The sequence below is a fragment of the Candoia aspera genome, chromosome 11, assembly GCF_035149785.1.
Source record: "Candoia aspera isolate rCanAsp1 chromosome 11, rCanAsp1.hap2, whole genome shotgun sequence".
NCBI classification, from domain to species: domain Eukaryota; kingdom Metazoa; phylum Chordata; class Lepidosauria; order Squamata; family Boidae; genus Candoia; species Candoia aspera.
The window spans coordinates 1392172-1408701 of record NC_086163.1 but is presented as its reverse complement, the minus strand read 5'-3'; the positions used below and the strand labels follow the sequence as shown (position 1 = coordinate 1408701).

The window sequence follows — 16530 nt, the reverse complement described above, 5'->3', positions numbered from 1 at the left end:
AGGTTTGCAACCTTGTCTAGAACTTGTGGTCCAGTCCTGCCGTGTCTCGAGTCCCTTGCCTTGTCCAGAACTTCCAGTCCAGTCTTGTCTTATGCCTAGCTTCCAGCCTCACCAGAAATCTTCAGCCGAGTCTAGCCTTGCTCTGAGTCCTCAGCCTTGCTCTGAGTCTCTAGTCCAGAGTATTCAGCCCAGTCCAGTGACTCCAGCCGAGTCCAGTCTTGCTTCAAGTTCTCAGCCTTGTTCCAAGCTTCCAGTTCTGAGTATCCAGTCCAGCCTGAGTCACCGAGTACGGTACAGTCCTGTCGTTAGAACCAAGACCTGTCCAGAGGGCTCCGTTCAGCCTTGCCCAGCATTCTGGTGCCAGCCTAGTTCGAGTGGTGTTCCAGTTCATGGTCATTCTGTTCCAGTTCCAGTAGTGCCACATGCCCTAGCTTCTTCCAGTCTTCCAGCCTCTGTCAGAGAATCCTGCTCTGTCATTTTGCTACCATCTCCCCCTGCAACCTTGCTGCTTTCCTTGTTGCTACCCAGTTGGTCTTCATCAAAACCAGTTTAATTCTTGATTAAAGGACTTATTTATTGTAAATAGTTCTTTAATAAAGAGTATATTTTGAGATTAAATCTGCCTGGATGCCTCATAGTCTGATCAGGACACCCAAGCAGATTAACTTAGAGGGGATGACTGTGTTAATGACCTGCTCCTGTTGGCTGTTATGTTGTGGTAGGTGGGACAAGGCATTGGCTAGAAAGTTCTTTCCCCTTGGGAGGTACTTTAGCGTAAACTTGAACCTCCTAAAGAAACGAGCCCGATTTGTTTTGGATTCAACTTTCTTGGGGAATTTAGCACCACTAAGTTTTTGTGGTTGGTCCAAACTTCAAATGGATGGGGTGCTCCCTCTAATAGGTGGCACCATGTGGCTAACACCCATTTTACTGCAAATGCTTCCTTTTCCCACACATGCCACTGCCTCTCAGTCTCTGAGAACTCCCATGATAGATATGCACAGGGTCTTAATGCACCTTCGTCATCTTTCTGCAACAAAATGGCACCAATTGCCATGTCTGAGGCATCGGCTTAGACCATGAAAGGTTTTTGGGGATCAGGGTGTTTTACTACTGGCTCAGAAGTAAATAGTCCTTTTAGGCACTCAAACGCCTCTTGGCATTCAGTCCAATTCAGCCCTGCCCCTGGTTGTTTTGCTGCTTTCTGGTCAGCCTTGCCTTTGGTTTTTAGCAGATCAGTTAGGGGTAATGCCACTTGTGCAAAGTTGGGGATAAACTGGCAATAGAAATTAGCAAACCCCAGGAAGCTTTGTAGCTGTCGCCTTGTCTTAGGGGCTTCCCATCCCACCACATCCTTGATTTTCCCAGGGTCCATTTCAATTCTTTTACTTGATACTCTGTATCCCAAATAATCCAACTTTTCCTTATGGAATTCACATTTAGATAGTTTCACATACAACTGGTTATTTAACAGTCTCTTCAAAACCTTTCTCACCAAGGCCACATGCTCCACCACTGAGGCAGTGTAGATCAAGATATCATCCAAATACACCAATACAGTATAGGAATTCATGAAGCACTTCATTGATTAACTGCATGAACATGCCTGGCACCCCCTGCAGGCCGAACAGCATTATAAGGTATTCAAAGGACCCCAACTGGCAGTTAAAAGCAGTTTTCCACTCATCCCCCTCTCAAATTCTGAGTCGAAAGTATACTTCCCTTAGATCTATTTTCGTGAATATTTTCCCTTTCAAGAGGTGAGCTAGTAAGTCCTTCATCAGGGGTACAGGATATTTGTTGGAAGTACACACAGCATTGAGTCCCTGATAGTCTGTACAAAATTTCAACCCATCCTTCTTCCAGAAAAGTACTGGGGCCGCCATTGATGACGACGCAGACCGGATGAAACTGCACACCAAATTCTTATCTATGAACTCTCACAATGATGTTTCAGTCTGGGTCATAGGGTATAGTCTGGTTTTCGGCAATCTGGCTCCCAGATAGTTGACTCTATGGCACAATCGGAGCTTCTATGGGGGGGCAGTTGGTCACATTTGGTTTAGCTAAACACTGCTTTTAAGTTGTATTGCAATGGAATGCTTGCTCCCACCTCAACTGCCCTGCCCAAAGTCTCCACTAGCTGTCCTGTTAGCTCGCCTCTCCTGGGTGGTTCAATCAGCCTCCCCCGGGTAAGTCATATCTGCAAACACCAGTTCTCCTGACTTCCAATCCAACTTGGGATTGCGATCCTGCAGCCAAGCTAATCCCAAAACGACTGACTGGCTTGCTATGGGTGCTACCAGAAATTGCAAAGTCTCTTTGTGTGGCCCTATTTGCATCTCCACCGGTTCAGTGTAAAACTTGACAGGGCCCCCATGCATGTCAGACTCATCCAGGTGGGTAAAAACTATGGGATCTTTGAGCTTCTCCACCTTTAGTCTCAGTCCTGTTACAATGGCGGGGTGCATTAAGCTGCGGGTGCATCCACCATCCAACATGCTTACAAAATCTGCTGTCCCTCCCCCATTAGAGATTGAATTCTCACTTCTACAGCAATGAGGGGGCAGTGTCCACTTACCAATGAGTGTTTGTGCCCATTGATCTAAGCCTGGCCTTGGGCACAATTTAGGACAGGCTCCCTTTGTTTCCCACTGGAGGCTGATTCTCCTTGCCGGAATTCTCGGAGCTGGTGAAGTGATTTTGAAACTGGCGTCCATGAGAGATGCATCCGTGCCTTGGCTCTTACGTGCTGGTGACTTAGGGTGGTCAGGCTTGGCCTTTGGCTTGGGAGTTGCTGTTAGGTGTGGGCATTCTCCCATGTGATGCCCCCCTTTTCCACACTTGAAGCACAGTCCTTTCTTTGCTCTCTGCTCCTTTTCTGCTTCCCAGTTCTGGCTGGGCTTCTTTGGCATAGCAGGAGAGCTCATAGGGACTGTTGGCTTTCTTCCCTCTGGCTGCATGCACAAATGGTGTTTGAGTTGACGTTGGGTGTCTTCTACCTTCCCAGCCAGGCAGATCCATGCTTTCAAAGTCTGTGTGTCATGGTTCCAATGTTCCTGAAACATCACAACGAGTTCCCATGCCATGCTGGTGCTGACACGTGTTGTTGTACAGGAGGCAGCTGCTACTGTTCCTTTGTGCCAGGCAGCGAGCTGGATGATGTGAGTATAGAGGAATGCATGTTTGGGCTAACTTAACTGGTCAAGGACCAGTTAAGAATGCCAGAAACCATTAGGAACACCTGCAAGGGGATGAAATTGTACTGACTTTGGGGGGAGGGGATTGAGATTGCTTGTGAATTGGGAGAAATCCCACGCTTTTGGTATTCTCAGCTTTGCCTGTGTTTCTGCATATTATTCATTATTAAATTAGATATCCATAGAACACCTGAGTCTGATTGTCATTTTGAATAGGCAGTCATTACATAAAGCTGAGAATCCAAACCGTTAACTCCTACTAAGAAACAATTCTTGAGAGGGATTATAGTTAACGATGGCTGATTTATCATGGAGTACCAAAGGTCCTGAGGAACCCACTAGCTCAGCTCCTGAACCTGTGAATGGAAGTGAAAGGCAAGACATCTCCTCAAAACTGTCCAGTGCCACGAAAATCCCATGCAAAGCTTCTGATGCAGAATCTGACTTGGGTGAGTCAGGATCTAGTGAGGCATCAGGAGAGGGGATGGCTTCAGTGAAATTGACCAGTGAACTTATCATTTTGGATGACATCGATGATCTGCAGCCAGGGCTGTCCTGGAAATACCAAGTCCCACTAACACCAGAAAAGGACTCCACCACAATGTCAGGAAGCAGACCGTGAGGAGGACAGGTGAGGGGAGACTCACCCACCCCTCAGAGATTAAGGGTACTGGAAGCTAAAATGGAATCATTAATGAGCCTACTGAAGAACTTCTCCATGTCCCTAGAGAACTCGGGGAGACGAGGGGATGAGACCTACCAACAGCCCTCTCCCATACCAGGCAGCAGATTGGGACTGGAAACCTGTTAGGGATGGGTTCCCACCTCACAGGGGCAGATTGTCTGTTACTTGGGGTGACAGCCCACAAGTCAATTCAGGACTTAGTATGCCCAGGGGAGGAATTTGAGAGTTCTCAGTGAAATTTAATGGGGATCCAGCTAAGCTGTCATTCTTCCTAACCAATGTGAAAAGCTATACTGTATGAAAGAGTTTGGGGCATATTTCCCCACTGAAGAATCTAAGATTAATGTGATAGCCACCAAACTCAAAGACCAGGGAACTGATTGGTACATCCAATTACATGACGCTGATTCCCCTGCTTTGGATAATTTTGATGATTTCATGTGGGCATTGAAATTATACTTTGAAGATCCATTAGCCAAACAGCCAAAAAGGCTTTGCGGGAACTCTCATAATCAGATGTCAGTGGCTGATTATGCCCTGGAATTTGCAGCTTTAGCTGGCAAAATCACTGATTGGTTGGAGTCTACCCTTATTGAGTATTTTAAGGAGGGTCTTCAAAGAGACATTTTGAGGTGGGCATTAGGAAGAGATGACCCTAACTCCCTTTACGATTGGATTTGTTTTGCGGGGGAAAGCTGAAAATGCAAGATATACATTCCAACAAACCTGCAAACCTGAAAGAACTTCTATGGGCACGAAAAGTACCAGAAGCAAGTTTGCAGCTGTCAGACAGAGTTCCAGACCTTGGGATGAGGAGAGAGAACATTGCTATTCCAAAGGACAGTGTTTGCGGTGTGGGAAAGAGGGACATCACATTTTTGAGTGCCCTAAGCCCAAGTCCGATTTCAAGTATGGGAAGAATCCTGCTAAATCACCATCTGCCACACATAAGGCAACTGCAGCCAAAGGAGAAATAGAGCCAGAGGATTTTGTGTATTTTACCGATGAAATGGAAAGTGAAGTAAAAGACTGGCAGGAAATGCCAGCCGCCTGCTGTGAAGGGTGCCAGCGAGCAGGCAGAGGATGATGGGCATGAAGTCTCCATGGTGAGTGATGATTGTCCCACATTGATGTTCAAAGTTAAACTCACATCCCAAATGAAAAATACCAAGGTTTGGGCCTTAGTTGACTCTGGGCATTCAAGGTGTTTGATTCATCCGGACATGGTAAAGGCTTTGGACCTTAAGGTTTTCCCTTTACAACAACCTCTCATATTTACCCAACTAAATGGCTCTAAGGCTGGGGGTGGTCCAGCTACTCACTTTACCGGGACTGTAGCAATGCAAGTGGGTAGCCACAATGAGACTTTAAAATTTGTTGTAGCCCCAGCTGGAAGCCCCTGGGTGATCCTGGGAATGCCTTCGCTCAAATACCGGAATCCTTACATTGATTGGGACCGTAGAACTGTAACTTTTAAAGATGGATTTTATGACGGTCCCATGAAGGTGGTGTCTACTGTTACCAGAGTTTGTAAAGTTGGGGTCTGTCAGATGCTTCCAGCAATGGCAGGAGTGGAGGGCTTGCCACCTCAATATCAAGAATTTGCTGATGTTTTGGGGGAAATGGAAGTGGATCAATTACTTCCTCATCGAAAAACTGACTGTGCAATCAAATTGGACCCCAATACTAAATTACCTAAACCAAAAATCTATTCCATGACTCAAAAGAAATTGGAAGCATTGAGGGAGTTCATTGATAAGAATTTGGCGCGCGGCTTTATAGAGCCTGCCAATTCACCAGTGGGGGCACCTGTGCTGTTTTGCACAAAAAAAGATGGCACTTTGAGACTTTGTACTGACTATCGGGGCCTCAACGCAATTTCAACCACAAATAAATACCCCCTTCCTTTGATGAAGGACATGTTAGCCCATTTGTCCAAGGGCAAGATCTTTTCCAAGCTAGATCTGTGGGAGGTGTATTTCTGCATCCACATCAAGGAAGGAGATGAGTTGGAAAACTGCTTTCAACTGTCCCTTGGGGTTGTTCCAATATAAAGTCCTCCCATTTGGGCTGTCTGGGGCTCCTGGAGTTTCCATGCAATTGATCAACAAAGTGTTGCATGACTACTTGTTCAAAGGGGTACTCATTTATCTAGATGATGTCCTCATTTACACTGAAACAGAGGAGGAACATGAACAACTTCTGAAAAAAGTCTTAGCCAAGCTTTGGGAGGCGAAGCTGTATGCAAAGTTGTCTAAGTGTGAATTTCATAAAACTCAGCTTGATTACCTGGGCTATTGAGTCTCAGTCAGGGGAATCAAAATGGATCCAGCTAAGGTGCAAGCTGTAGTCGCTTGGGCACGCCCCTGCACCAGGCAACAGTTGCAAAGTTTCCTCAGGTTCGCCAATTTCTATTGGCAATTTATTCCGGGGTTTGCAGAAATTGCATTGCCCCTTACTGATTTATTGAAAACCAAAGGCCAAGGTGAAACCCGGAAAGTAAAAACTCCGGGTGCTATCTTGCAATGGACAGCTGTTTACTGCTGAACCCATATTGCAGCATCCAGATCCTGATCGCCCTTTTGTGGTACAAGTAGATGCCTCTGACACTTCTATTGGGGCTATTTTGTTACAAAAGGACATGCAAGACAGGTTGTGTCCCTGTGCTTATTTATCTAGAAAGTTTTCTGATTCGGAGTGCCATTGGCATATCTGGGAAAAAGAAGCTTTTGCTGTCAAGGCAGCTCTAGAAAGCTGGCACCATTTATTGGAAGGCACCAAATTCCCCTTTGAAGTTTGGACTGATCACAGGAATTTGGAAGCACTTTGTATGCCTAGGCAACTTAGCCCTAAGCAGGTTCACTGGGCTCAGTTTTTCAGCCACTTCAATTTTTAATTGAAATATTTCCTGGGCAAGAAAATTTTTTTGGCTGATGCTTTATCTCATTTACCTCAAAATGACAGCCAATAATCTGAAATTATTGACACTCTTTTAACCAAACCCCAACTAGGCTTGGCAGCTGTAACTAGAAGTCAGTCTCGCTTGCAACAAAATGCCTCCCAGCCACAGAAAGCAAAAGTAACTGGTTAATTACATGCTGATTTCACTCACGCCTTGAAATCTGATACTTGGTTGCAAGTGGATAGAGACAAAGTAACTTTTACAGATGGCTTGTATTGGGTTGAAAATAAACTTTATGTGCCTGAGGTCCTACGTTTAAAGATTTTGCAATCCCATGGTGATAAAACACCTGGGCATTTGGGGTTTGTAAAAACCTTACACCTCACCAGACATCAGTTCTGGTGGCCCACACTTCATAAAGATGTAAAGGATTATGTTTCTACTTGTCCTGTTTGTGCCATGTGCAAATGCAAACATGGCAAACCTCAGGGACTCTTGCAAAAAGTGGCTGACCCCTCTAGACCCTGGGAACAGATTCCTATGGATTTTATTGTTGATCTACCTCCCAGTCAAAAGAAGTTATTTGGGTTTTTAAAGACTTATTTTCAAAGCAAGCCCATTTCATTCCTTGTGCCTCGTTGCCTACTGCTCAACAACTGGCCAAGCTGTTTTTACACCATGTTTACCAGTTACACAGTAGCCCCACCCATATAATTTTGGACTGAGGGGTCCAGTTCACCTCTAAATTTTGGAAGCCTTTTCTTAAATTACTTGGTACCAAACAAGGGTTGTCAACTAGTTCGCATCCCCAGATGGATGGGGCGACTGAGGTTCTGAATGCTACTTTAGAACAATTTCTCAGAGCGTATATTAATTACCATCAAGATGATTGGGTGGACTTATTAACTTTTGCAGAAGTCGCATATAATAATGCTATTCACCAAAGCACGGGCAAAACACCATTTCAGGTGGTTAAAGGACGAGATTTCATTCCTATCCCAGAACTGCCGCAGCCACCTTCCCAACAGGGTGCTGAGTGGGCAGCTCAAATCTCTGATTCCTGGCCAATTATCCATCAAGCTTTGGCAGAAGCTCAAGCAACATATAAAAAACATGCTGACCTTCACCGTTCTCCTGAATGAGACTTTAAAATTGGTGACAAAGTTTATTTGTCTACTAAATTCATCAAATCATCTCAACCTTCCAAAAAATTAGCTCCAAAGTTCATTACACTGTGGATCTCCACGCCCCAAGGCCCAAAGCAGGATCTCTGGTTGCAGCCCTGCTTTGAAATAGTCTACCTTCAGTGATTCGGGCCAGTCTGATAGCTTCCCAGCTAGCGCTTTGAACTCCATGGTGCATTCCGATACTGATTTTGATCCCTGCTTGGTGTGCTGCAAGCCTGCTTTTGCCCAGAGTTTCGTGAGGGGGTCCTCGAATCACTCCCTCAGAGTGAACATAAATTCATCCAGGGTGTCCAATTCTGGGGCTTCTGCATCGTGCAGTTGAACATACCAGTTGGCTGCTGTACCTTTCAGTCATTGCCCCACAAATCGCACTTTGGCCTGCTCCGTGGTGAAAGTGTCCTCATACTCCTCCATAAACGTCTCAACATTAGTTAGGAAGAACGCTAATCATTGAGGGTCTCCATCAAACTTTACATGGAACTCCTGGGAAGCTCCCACCTCCAGGTGGCTTCATACTCCTCCAAGACTTCTTGGGCTAAAACTGCCAGCTGCAGGTCGTACTTCCCCCCATGACACCGAGTGCTGTTCGCATCCTTGCCTCCATTCTCTCTCCTCTCCTGGGTCTCTCCTGGTCACTGGGGAGGGTTGCCTGGATACTGATCTTGGGGTCGGTTGCAGTAGAAGTAGCTCTAGCGATTTTGACACCTGCTGCAATGTTGCTTCTATGCCAAACACCCATTCAGTTAGCGTAGAAATGGTGCAGTCCAATTGATCCATTCTGTCTCGATCTGCCACTCACTCCTCTTGGCTGCAGATTTACCCAGTGGCTGATGACCGGTTCCACACCTTCCCCAACTCGGTGTCAGCATCTGCCATCATCGCCTGGTGGCTCCCATTCCCTTTCTGCTGGTCCACTGGGGACTGCCACTGCGCCAGGGAACCATGCTGGCTTTAGGTGGGGGACCTCTGGTTGAGGGTTCTGTCGAATAGTAGGCTCCATATTTGTAAAGACAAGGCCTCTTCCTGGGGATCCCACATGAGGCTCTGTCACTCCTCTTCACCATCTTCAGAGGCATAATCCGCATACTCCTCTGACTCCAATATTGTTACTTCGGGTTGCAGGTGTTGAGCAGGTGCATGCTCCTGGAGGGAGAGTGAGCCCCCCAGTGCAGCTGCCACTCTGTTGGAACTTTCCTCATTGATCAGTTGATCAGTGAGTAAAGTTGCCATGGTGGACTTGAGTCTTTCTGTGAGGATTGTGGGTTCAGATATCCCAATAGTAAGAAATCTCTCTGGAACCAGTCAGGTCTCAGTAAACTATTTCTTTATTGAAAGATACAGTTCCATCTCCATCTCCATCTCAAGACTCAAGTGAATGAGATTCCCCAGTTCCCTCCTTTTACTACCCCTGAGTTTCCTGTCTTCGTTTGAAATTGAATATTTACAACTGCTATTGGTTTTACAGCATGATTCCCAGCAACATTCTTCACTGTCTGTTTGCTGATAAGGAATTAGCCACAACATTCTTGTGTCAGCTTGCTGGGTCACTCTGTGATGTCTCCATTTCTCACATAGCAATCAAACCTCCCCTTCCCTCCTTTACAACCCATGACAGAGGAAAAGGACCAGAAGGGGTTTTATGGCTTCTGGAGCCAAACCTCTGACATATCCAAGTGGGGTGATTTCCAGGATTCTCCTTACCTCCAGAGAATTCTTCAGGCTGCAGGAGCCCTGCCCGTGCCCATAAAGAACTATGGCTCCACTTCAAAAACGGGAACCAATCCATCTGCCATTTCCCACCAGAAGTCCCGCACCCTACAATTTATCTCCTGTAGCCAAGCATTTTTTTCCATTAGGTCTAAGAAATCCGAGTACCAAAGATCTAGAGCTGGAAGAGTTATCTCTGCTTTTAGGTAATTGTGACCATCATTCCTTCCACCTCTTGTTGCGAGTCGTTAATAGGAAGATTGAAGAGTATCAAGCCCAGAGACCGCCCCATGGCTTCATTCTGGATACCTCCCTCTATTCAGTGTTTCACAGCCAGGGCAATTTCCATGTATGTGGACTTCAACTCCCAGAATTCCACAGCCAGCAAGGCAATTGAGAATTCTGGGAGTTGAAGTCCACCCACCTGGAAACAGCCAAGGTTGGGAAGTGCTGCTCTAGTGGGATAAGATCCCATGAGTGTCCATTTTCAAGCCATTTTCTATACCTCGCCCTTCTGGCTATATCTGCCAGTCTTCCTAATCCAAACATTCAAAATGCACCAATAGCGGTTCTGACATTCTGCACAAAGTGAACTAGTAAAGAGAAACTGGTTTCTCTCATACCTGAATGGAGGCTATTGGCTGGAACTCTGCAGCTATTGTTTCCCGATCCATGCCTTCTATGGTACCTGGAGAATTTTTTATCAAGGGAGACTGAAATCCAGAAAGAGACATTTCAGAATATCAATAGGAATTAAGGATACATGACTTATAAAAACTGGGCTACTGTTCGTTAACACTGTAAGCAGACGCTAGCTCATTAAAAGTTATTTTTACAATGCAGCAAGCACTTAAAATCATTCATATGAAGACAATTTAAAAATGAGCTTGAGGATTTTTCTGGAAAAACAAATGTTTCTTTAAATAAAACAAGCTAATAAAGAATCTTGGAATTACATCGCTAAAGTATAATGCATCAACTTGATGGTGGAGGGCCTTGATGTCTCAGAACCAATGTAGTGTTCCTAGTTCTGAATTCTCCCAAATAAAACTTAAGTACAAGCCACGTAGGATATATCTCAGCTTATATCTAACTTTCACCTATGTTTGGCAGTGCTGTTCATCTCCTTATCTCTGGAATGCTGGCCGTTTTCTCGCGTGCGTGGGTTTCCTTTCAATCCCCCATCCCCCTGCTTTCTATTCAGCCCAACAGTTCATGGCAGGATGGAAACTTTGAATTACATTACTTTGCAAAGATTCCAATCTGACAGCCAACTTCTCTCCCCGTAAGAGCCAGTGGAGCAGGTGGGCTTTGCGGCCCCCCATTAAGCATGGCCCCTTATCAGGGTCCCTGGAATAGCCAGCCTCCCCCTCGTTCAGCTTGCCCTGACTGTTGGCTTCCAATATGAGTCTTCTTCCATAAATCTTGCCTGAACAGATCTTTTCTGAGTTTAATGGGAATTTTATCACCCCAACAAATAACATTGTGACTTAATTTTCCTACCTACATGCAGTACACATCTTCCACACTGGGAAAATTTGCTGCTTTCTACAGACAGCACCCAGCAATATTTTATGGGAAGCACATTCTGAGAAAATAGTCAGAATATAAAATGTATTTAATATATAAGTATATAATATATAATAACGGGACGTGGTGGTGCTGCGGGTTAAACTGCTGAGCTGCTGAGCTTGCCGACTGGAAGGTCGGCGGTTTGAATCCACGTGATGGGGTGAGCGCCCGTTGCTAGTCCCAGCTCCTGCCAACCTAGCAGTTCGAAAACATGCAAATGTGAGTAGATTAATAGGTACCGCTTCAGCGGGCAAGTAACGGCGTTCTGTGACTGTCATGCTGGCCACATGACCACAGAAGTGTCTACGGACAAACGCCGGCTCTTCGGCTTTGAAATGGAGATGAGCACCGCCTCCTAGAGTCGGACATGACTGGACTTAATGTCAAGGGAAACCTTTACCTTTACCTTATATAATATATAATTATACATAGAATATATAATAGAATATACAATATACAATATAAAATAGTCTGCCAGGAGAGGGTAACAGCTCAGCAAAATTCACAAAACTAATGCAGCAGTTCAGCTGCAAGTAGCCTTGACACCATCACCATTGTATCACAGTTATTCTCTCCACAGGAGGGCGGTCGTGCTTTCCTTTTCTCATGGGGATGCATCCCCCCCCCAGCTCAACCTGGGACTTGTTTAAGCACCTTTAAGAAGTGCTGGGCAGGGAAGGAGTGCAGAGCAATAGGAAGGACAATGTAAACAGTGCTGGGCTATTTCCAAAGTATTCACAAGTGTAGACCCTGGTCCCTGTTACAATTATATAGCAGGGAGTAAAGTACTTTGTGAGAATTGCAAACATCTTACTCCATAGAGAAGCCATCCATATTCATTGTTATTCACACCAATTAAATATGGGACAGCACTGAGCTCCTTGGCAGCCAACAGTTCTTCTGGTGCCTTCAGAATGAATTTTCCATCAATTACTGCAGGAATAATGTGAAATTCCTGAAAAGAAAAGTTAAAATAATGCAAAACTGGAAAGGTTCACAAAGGCTCACTTTGAGGTTCAGCAAAGGTTAAGAAAACTAAACTGCTGCAGCCTCTGTACAGGTTAAAACCGTATGGTCAAAGGTTTGCAGAGTTGTGGGCTGAGCCCCAAAGATCCCATCCCCAGGTATCAGGCCACTTTTCAGCTCTACACCTATCCTGCTCTCTCAAGTGATCCAAAGTATTTTATCCCTCTATTTGTTGCTCTTTCATATTACAGACCAGGTGCAAACATGTGGCAAAAGCTGATCTTCTAGGACTCAAACCTGGCATTGAAAGAAAGGACTATTCTTTCTTCAGCTCTTCAGCAAGGGAGAGGGAGACCCCTCACTTCACCGCAGTTGCCATCTTTTATCTTTATTTTTTTATTTTTTTGTAATTTCTTTGTTGTGAGCCACTCAGAGTCCTTGAGAATTGGGCAGCATACACGTTTAATAAGTTATTATTATTATTATTCCTATAAATGACCAATCAGAGTGATCAGTGGGCTTTATGTACCATAGACCAGTCCATCTCACACTGATGCCTAGGAAGAATCTAGAGCAGATGATAAAGAGAAAACATGAGATACCAAAAGAAAAAATGGTAAGCAAGTTTCAGTGTAGAAAAATGTGGAGAATAGCAGAAGCCAGTGTGGCTTCATAACAAGCTTAGTGAAGATGAGAAGCCAAAGAAGGAGATGTACAGAAGACAGAAAGAGGGGCCGAGAAAAAGTACATATGGGTAACTTAGAACTGTATTGCTGGTGGCAGGAAAGCCAACATTCAGAATGAGCTGAGGTTGGCAAAGGATGTTAAGAAAAAGGCTTAAGATATGTTGAAAAGAAAATAATTAGTATACCTTATTGGCGATGGACAATGTTGACTGATGAGGTAACAAAAAAAAGAGAACATGACTTATCTTCTATTTTGATTCAGTCTTCTCCAATATACAGTAAAATGATATATTCCACCAGAAAACTGGAAGAGCAGGATGAAGGGCATGATGAAAACTTGTAACAGATAGAAACATGGTCAGGAAGACCTCCTTCTCAGGTGATCAACAGCTGACTGGTGACTCATTCAGTCCTGATGGCCTAGCAGAATCTTTGAGAGATCCCAGGGGTTAAGGGACTGAACGGGCACAAATATCCCAATTTTCGAAAAGGGAAAAGAAATCCCAGGGACTCACAGAGCAGTCAGACATTTGATGCCTGGGAACAGCAAATCATAAAGAACTTCAACAATAATCCCATAATTATCAGCATAGCTTAGAACTCAAAACTAGTGCAAAACTCAGCATAGCTAAAACAAAAATGCCTTGTCAGACAAGCTCTATCTAATTTTTTGATGGGATGACTTCACTGATTATAGAAAGACCTTTGACTAGGCTGACCAGGTCAACCTATGGAATGTGCTTAGAAAAAGTGGCAATCCCAGAACATCTCATTGTCCTCATGCAAAACTGATATACAGGTCAGGAAGCCACAGTAAGGAGAGAACATGATGAAACAAACTGGCTCCAGGCTGCATACTCTTGTTTAACCTATATGTTGAATGAATGAATGAATGAATGAATGAATGAATGAATGAATGAATGAATGAATATATATGGATGGGAAGCTGGACTGGAAAAAGATGAACATGATTTTAAAATTGGAGGAAGAAGAAACATCAATAACTTGCGCTATGCTAATATACTACCCTGATAGCTGAAAATGCAAAGGATCTGCAAGCTCTAGTAATAAAAGTCAAGGAGCACAGTGAAAAAATGTGGCTAAGATTAAACATAAATAAAAACAAACTAATGACAGGTTCAGCAACCAGCCTTAGAACTGACAAGGAAGATATAGAAGTTGTGGATGTTTTTGCCTTTAGGATTGACCATCAACAGTAAAGGAATCAGCAGTCAAAAGATACACCAGTCAGACCCACTAGACCAGACCAAGAAATCAACTCTACAGGAAGTCTAAAGCTACTTTTTTTGAGATTGACTATAATAAGAGAATCTTGTGTATCTCTTTGTGTTGTAGCTTCTCCCCTTCTTATAGATAGTGAAGTGGGGAGGTGTCTGTCTGAGCCGCTTCCAAATGTTATCTAGATGTTCTGGACTCAAAACATGTTTTACTCCTTGTTGCCTTGGCAATAGATCTGCCATATCTTCATCAAGGTCATCTTACTTGCGCTGTACAACAGACTAGCACTTGGTAGGGTAGCAATGAAGGTCTTGGAAAAAATATTCAGATGCCAGGATGTGTCTTTATCTTCAAAGATCAGAACTGTGCAGGCAATGGTATTCCTTGTGACACTCTATGGAAATGAAAGTTTGATCAGGGAGCATGACACAGGATAGGAAGAGTATTGATGCCTTTGAAGTTTGGTGTTGAAGAAGACTTTTGAGAATACAATGGACAGCCAAGAAAACAAACAAATGGATAATTGGCTTAAATTATATTTTGGACACATGATGTAAAGACCTAGCTCTCTGGAGAAGTCCATAATACTGGAAAAGATGGAAGGAAAGAGAAGAGGATGATTAGCAAGGTGATTGGACTTGATTATAGCATGATAATGGGTGCACTGTTGGAAGACTAGAAGGGACAGGTTGGGGATGGATCATCCAGAAGATCTTCAGTATCTATGTGGCCGCTAAGAGTTAATACCAACTTAATGACACACAATCAAGCAAGCAAGCAGGCAAGCAAGCAACTTTCTTAATAGATTCTGGAATCTTGCAGAGATAATAAATCTTGATTTAAATAGCCCATGACATTCAGATTAGGAAGCATAGACTGTACTGCATTAAAATTAGGAGACTGATCCTCAGTGGTTCCTCACCAGACTGGGGATAGATATCAGGTAGAGTGCTAGAAGGCTCAGTCCTGAGCCATGTATTCTTCAGAATTGTTTTTAAATAATAATGTACAGTAGATAGATAGACAGACAGACAGTCAGACAGATGGGAGAGGAGGAGGGGAGGGAAGGAGGAAAGAAAGAAAGAAGGAAAGAGAGGAGGGAGGGGAGGGAGATTACTAAACCATGAAATTGGGTGGGATATCTGTTGGTATTTGTTTTTTTCTGCAAGAAATTTGGCTGTAGAGGAATTAAGGTTATTATGGTAACAAATCACTCTGGCAGGGTGAACAGGTCAAACTTAAGTATCTTTAGTTTTGGGTGTGAAAAGAATGACCATATAAGTAAATTGCCTGGAGGGCAGCTTGCCTGGGCTTGTTAGTTTTGGTTTCCTTTCTACCTGCCTTCCTCCCTGTCCTCTCTGAGCGCGTGTGAATGCACAGCTTGAAAATATGTTTTTGTGCTTTCTGTAAATAAATTTATTTTTATAGAAATGCCTGGTGTGTGATTTTTCTGATCTCTCGGGCCAAACGCTTTCCAGCAACCTCTGACAATATCTAATACCTTAGAAGACAGAAATAAAATAAATACTGACTGACTGATGTGAGAAATAAGGTGCATGTAACAAGAATGAAATTTAACAAGACAAATGCAAAGTTCTTATGAAACAGGTATCAAATGCAAATAGAAATGACTGTATTTAGAAAGTATTGGGTAATAATACTTGAGAAAAAGGTCTGATTATGAAACAACCATGTGGCTGCAAAAAAGTCATGGGCAGTTTTAGACTGTATCACCATAAGTACTGATTCCAAACCTGAAAAATTACATTTTCACTTTCTTCTGCTTGGGTCAGAACCCAACTTTAGAACAGTGTCCAATTCTGGGCACCACATTTAAGACAGATTCCAAGAAACTCAAACAGGTTCAGAAAAGGACAACAAGGATGATCAGAGGAATAGAATCTATCAAGTCCTATGAAGAAAGATTGAAGGAGCTGGGTATATTCAATTTGAGAAGACTGAGAGGAGAGGAAGATGTGTACCTGTCATGACCTCGTTGCAAGGCACAAAGAGCCTCACAACGTGGATCATGATCATTAAGGAAAAGGGGGAAGAAGATAATCCAATCAGGGATTAAAACAAGCACCCAAAGACACCCACACCCATGATCCCATCAACACCTGAAAAGAGAGACGTCAGAGGAGTGAAGATAAGGAGCACATGGTGCCCCGGAGAACTCAACCGTTGCAGGAAGACAAAGAGGACACCGGGGAAAACGCCCACGCAGCCATCAAGGATCCCATCAAGAGGGATCGGGGCATTGAGGGGTGGGGAAGCCCGGGGCAATACAGGAGGGTATAAAAGGGGCACCCCCACACTACCTACCCCGTTCCCGTTTTTCGATCTGTCAGCTATCATTCCAATAAACCAGAAATCCTTAATACCC

The 16530-nt window shown here is 44.0% G+C and overlaps 1 protein-coding gene across 3 annotated transcripts in view; it reads right to left on the bottom strand.

Moving 5' to 3' along the window:
* Nucleotides 1-16530, bottom strand: part of CES2 (carboxylesterase 2) — a 42579-nt gene that overhangs the window by 8827 nt on the left and 17222 nt on the right. For all 3 annotated transcript variants that reach the window (XM_063312981.1, XM_063312983.1, XM_063312982.1), the window contains 2 exons: nucleotides 12068-12208; nucleotides 10305-10394 (listed from right to left, as the gene is read on the bottom strand). In XM_063312981.1, coding sequence (XP_063169051.1) covers nucleotides 10305-10394; nucleotides 12068-12208 — 231 coding nt within the window. The remainder of the gene's footprint in view (nucleotides 1-10304; nucleotides 10395-12067; nucleotides 12209-16530) is intronic.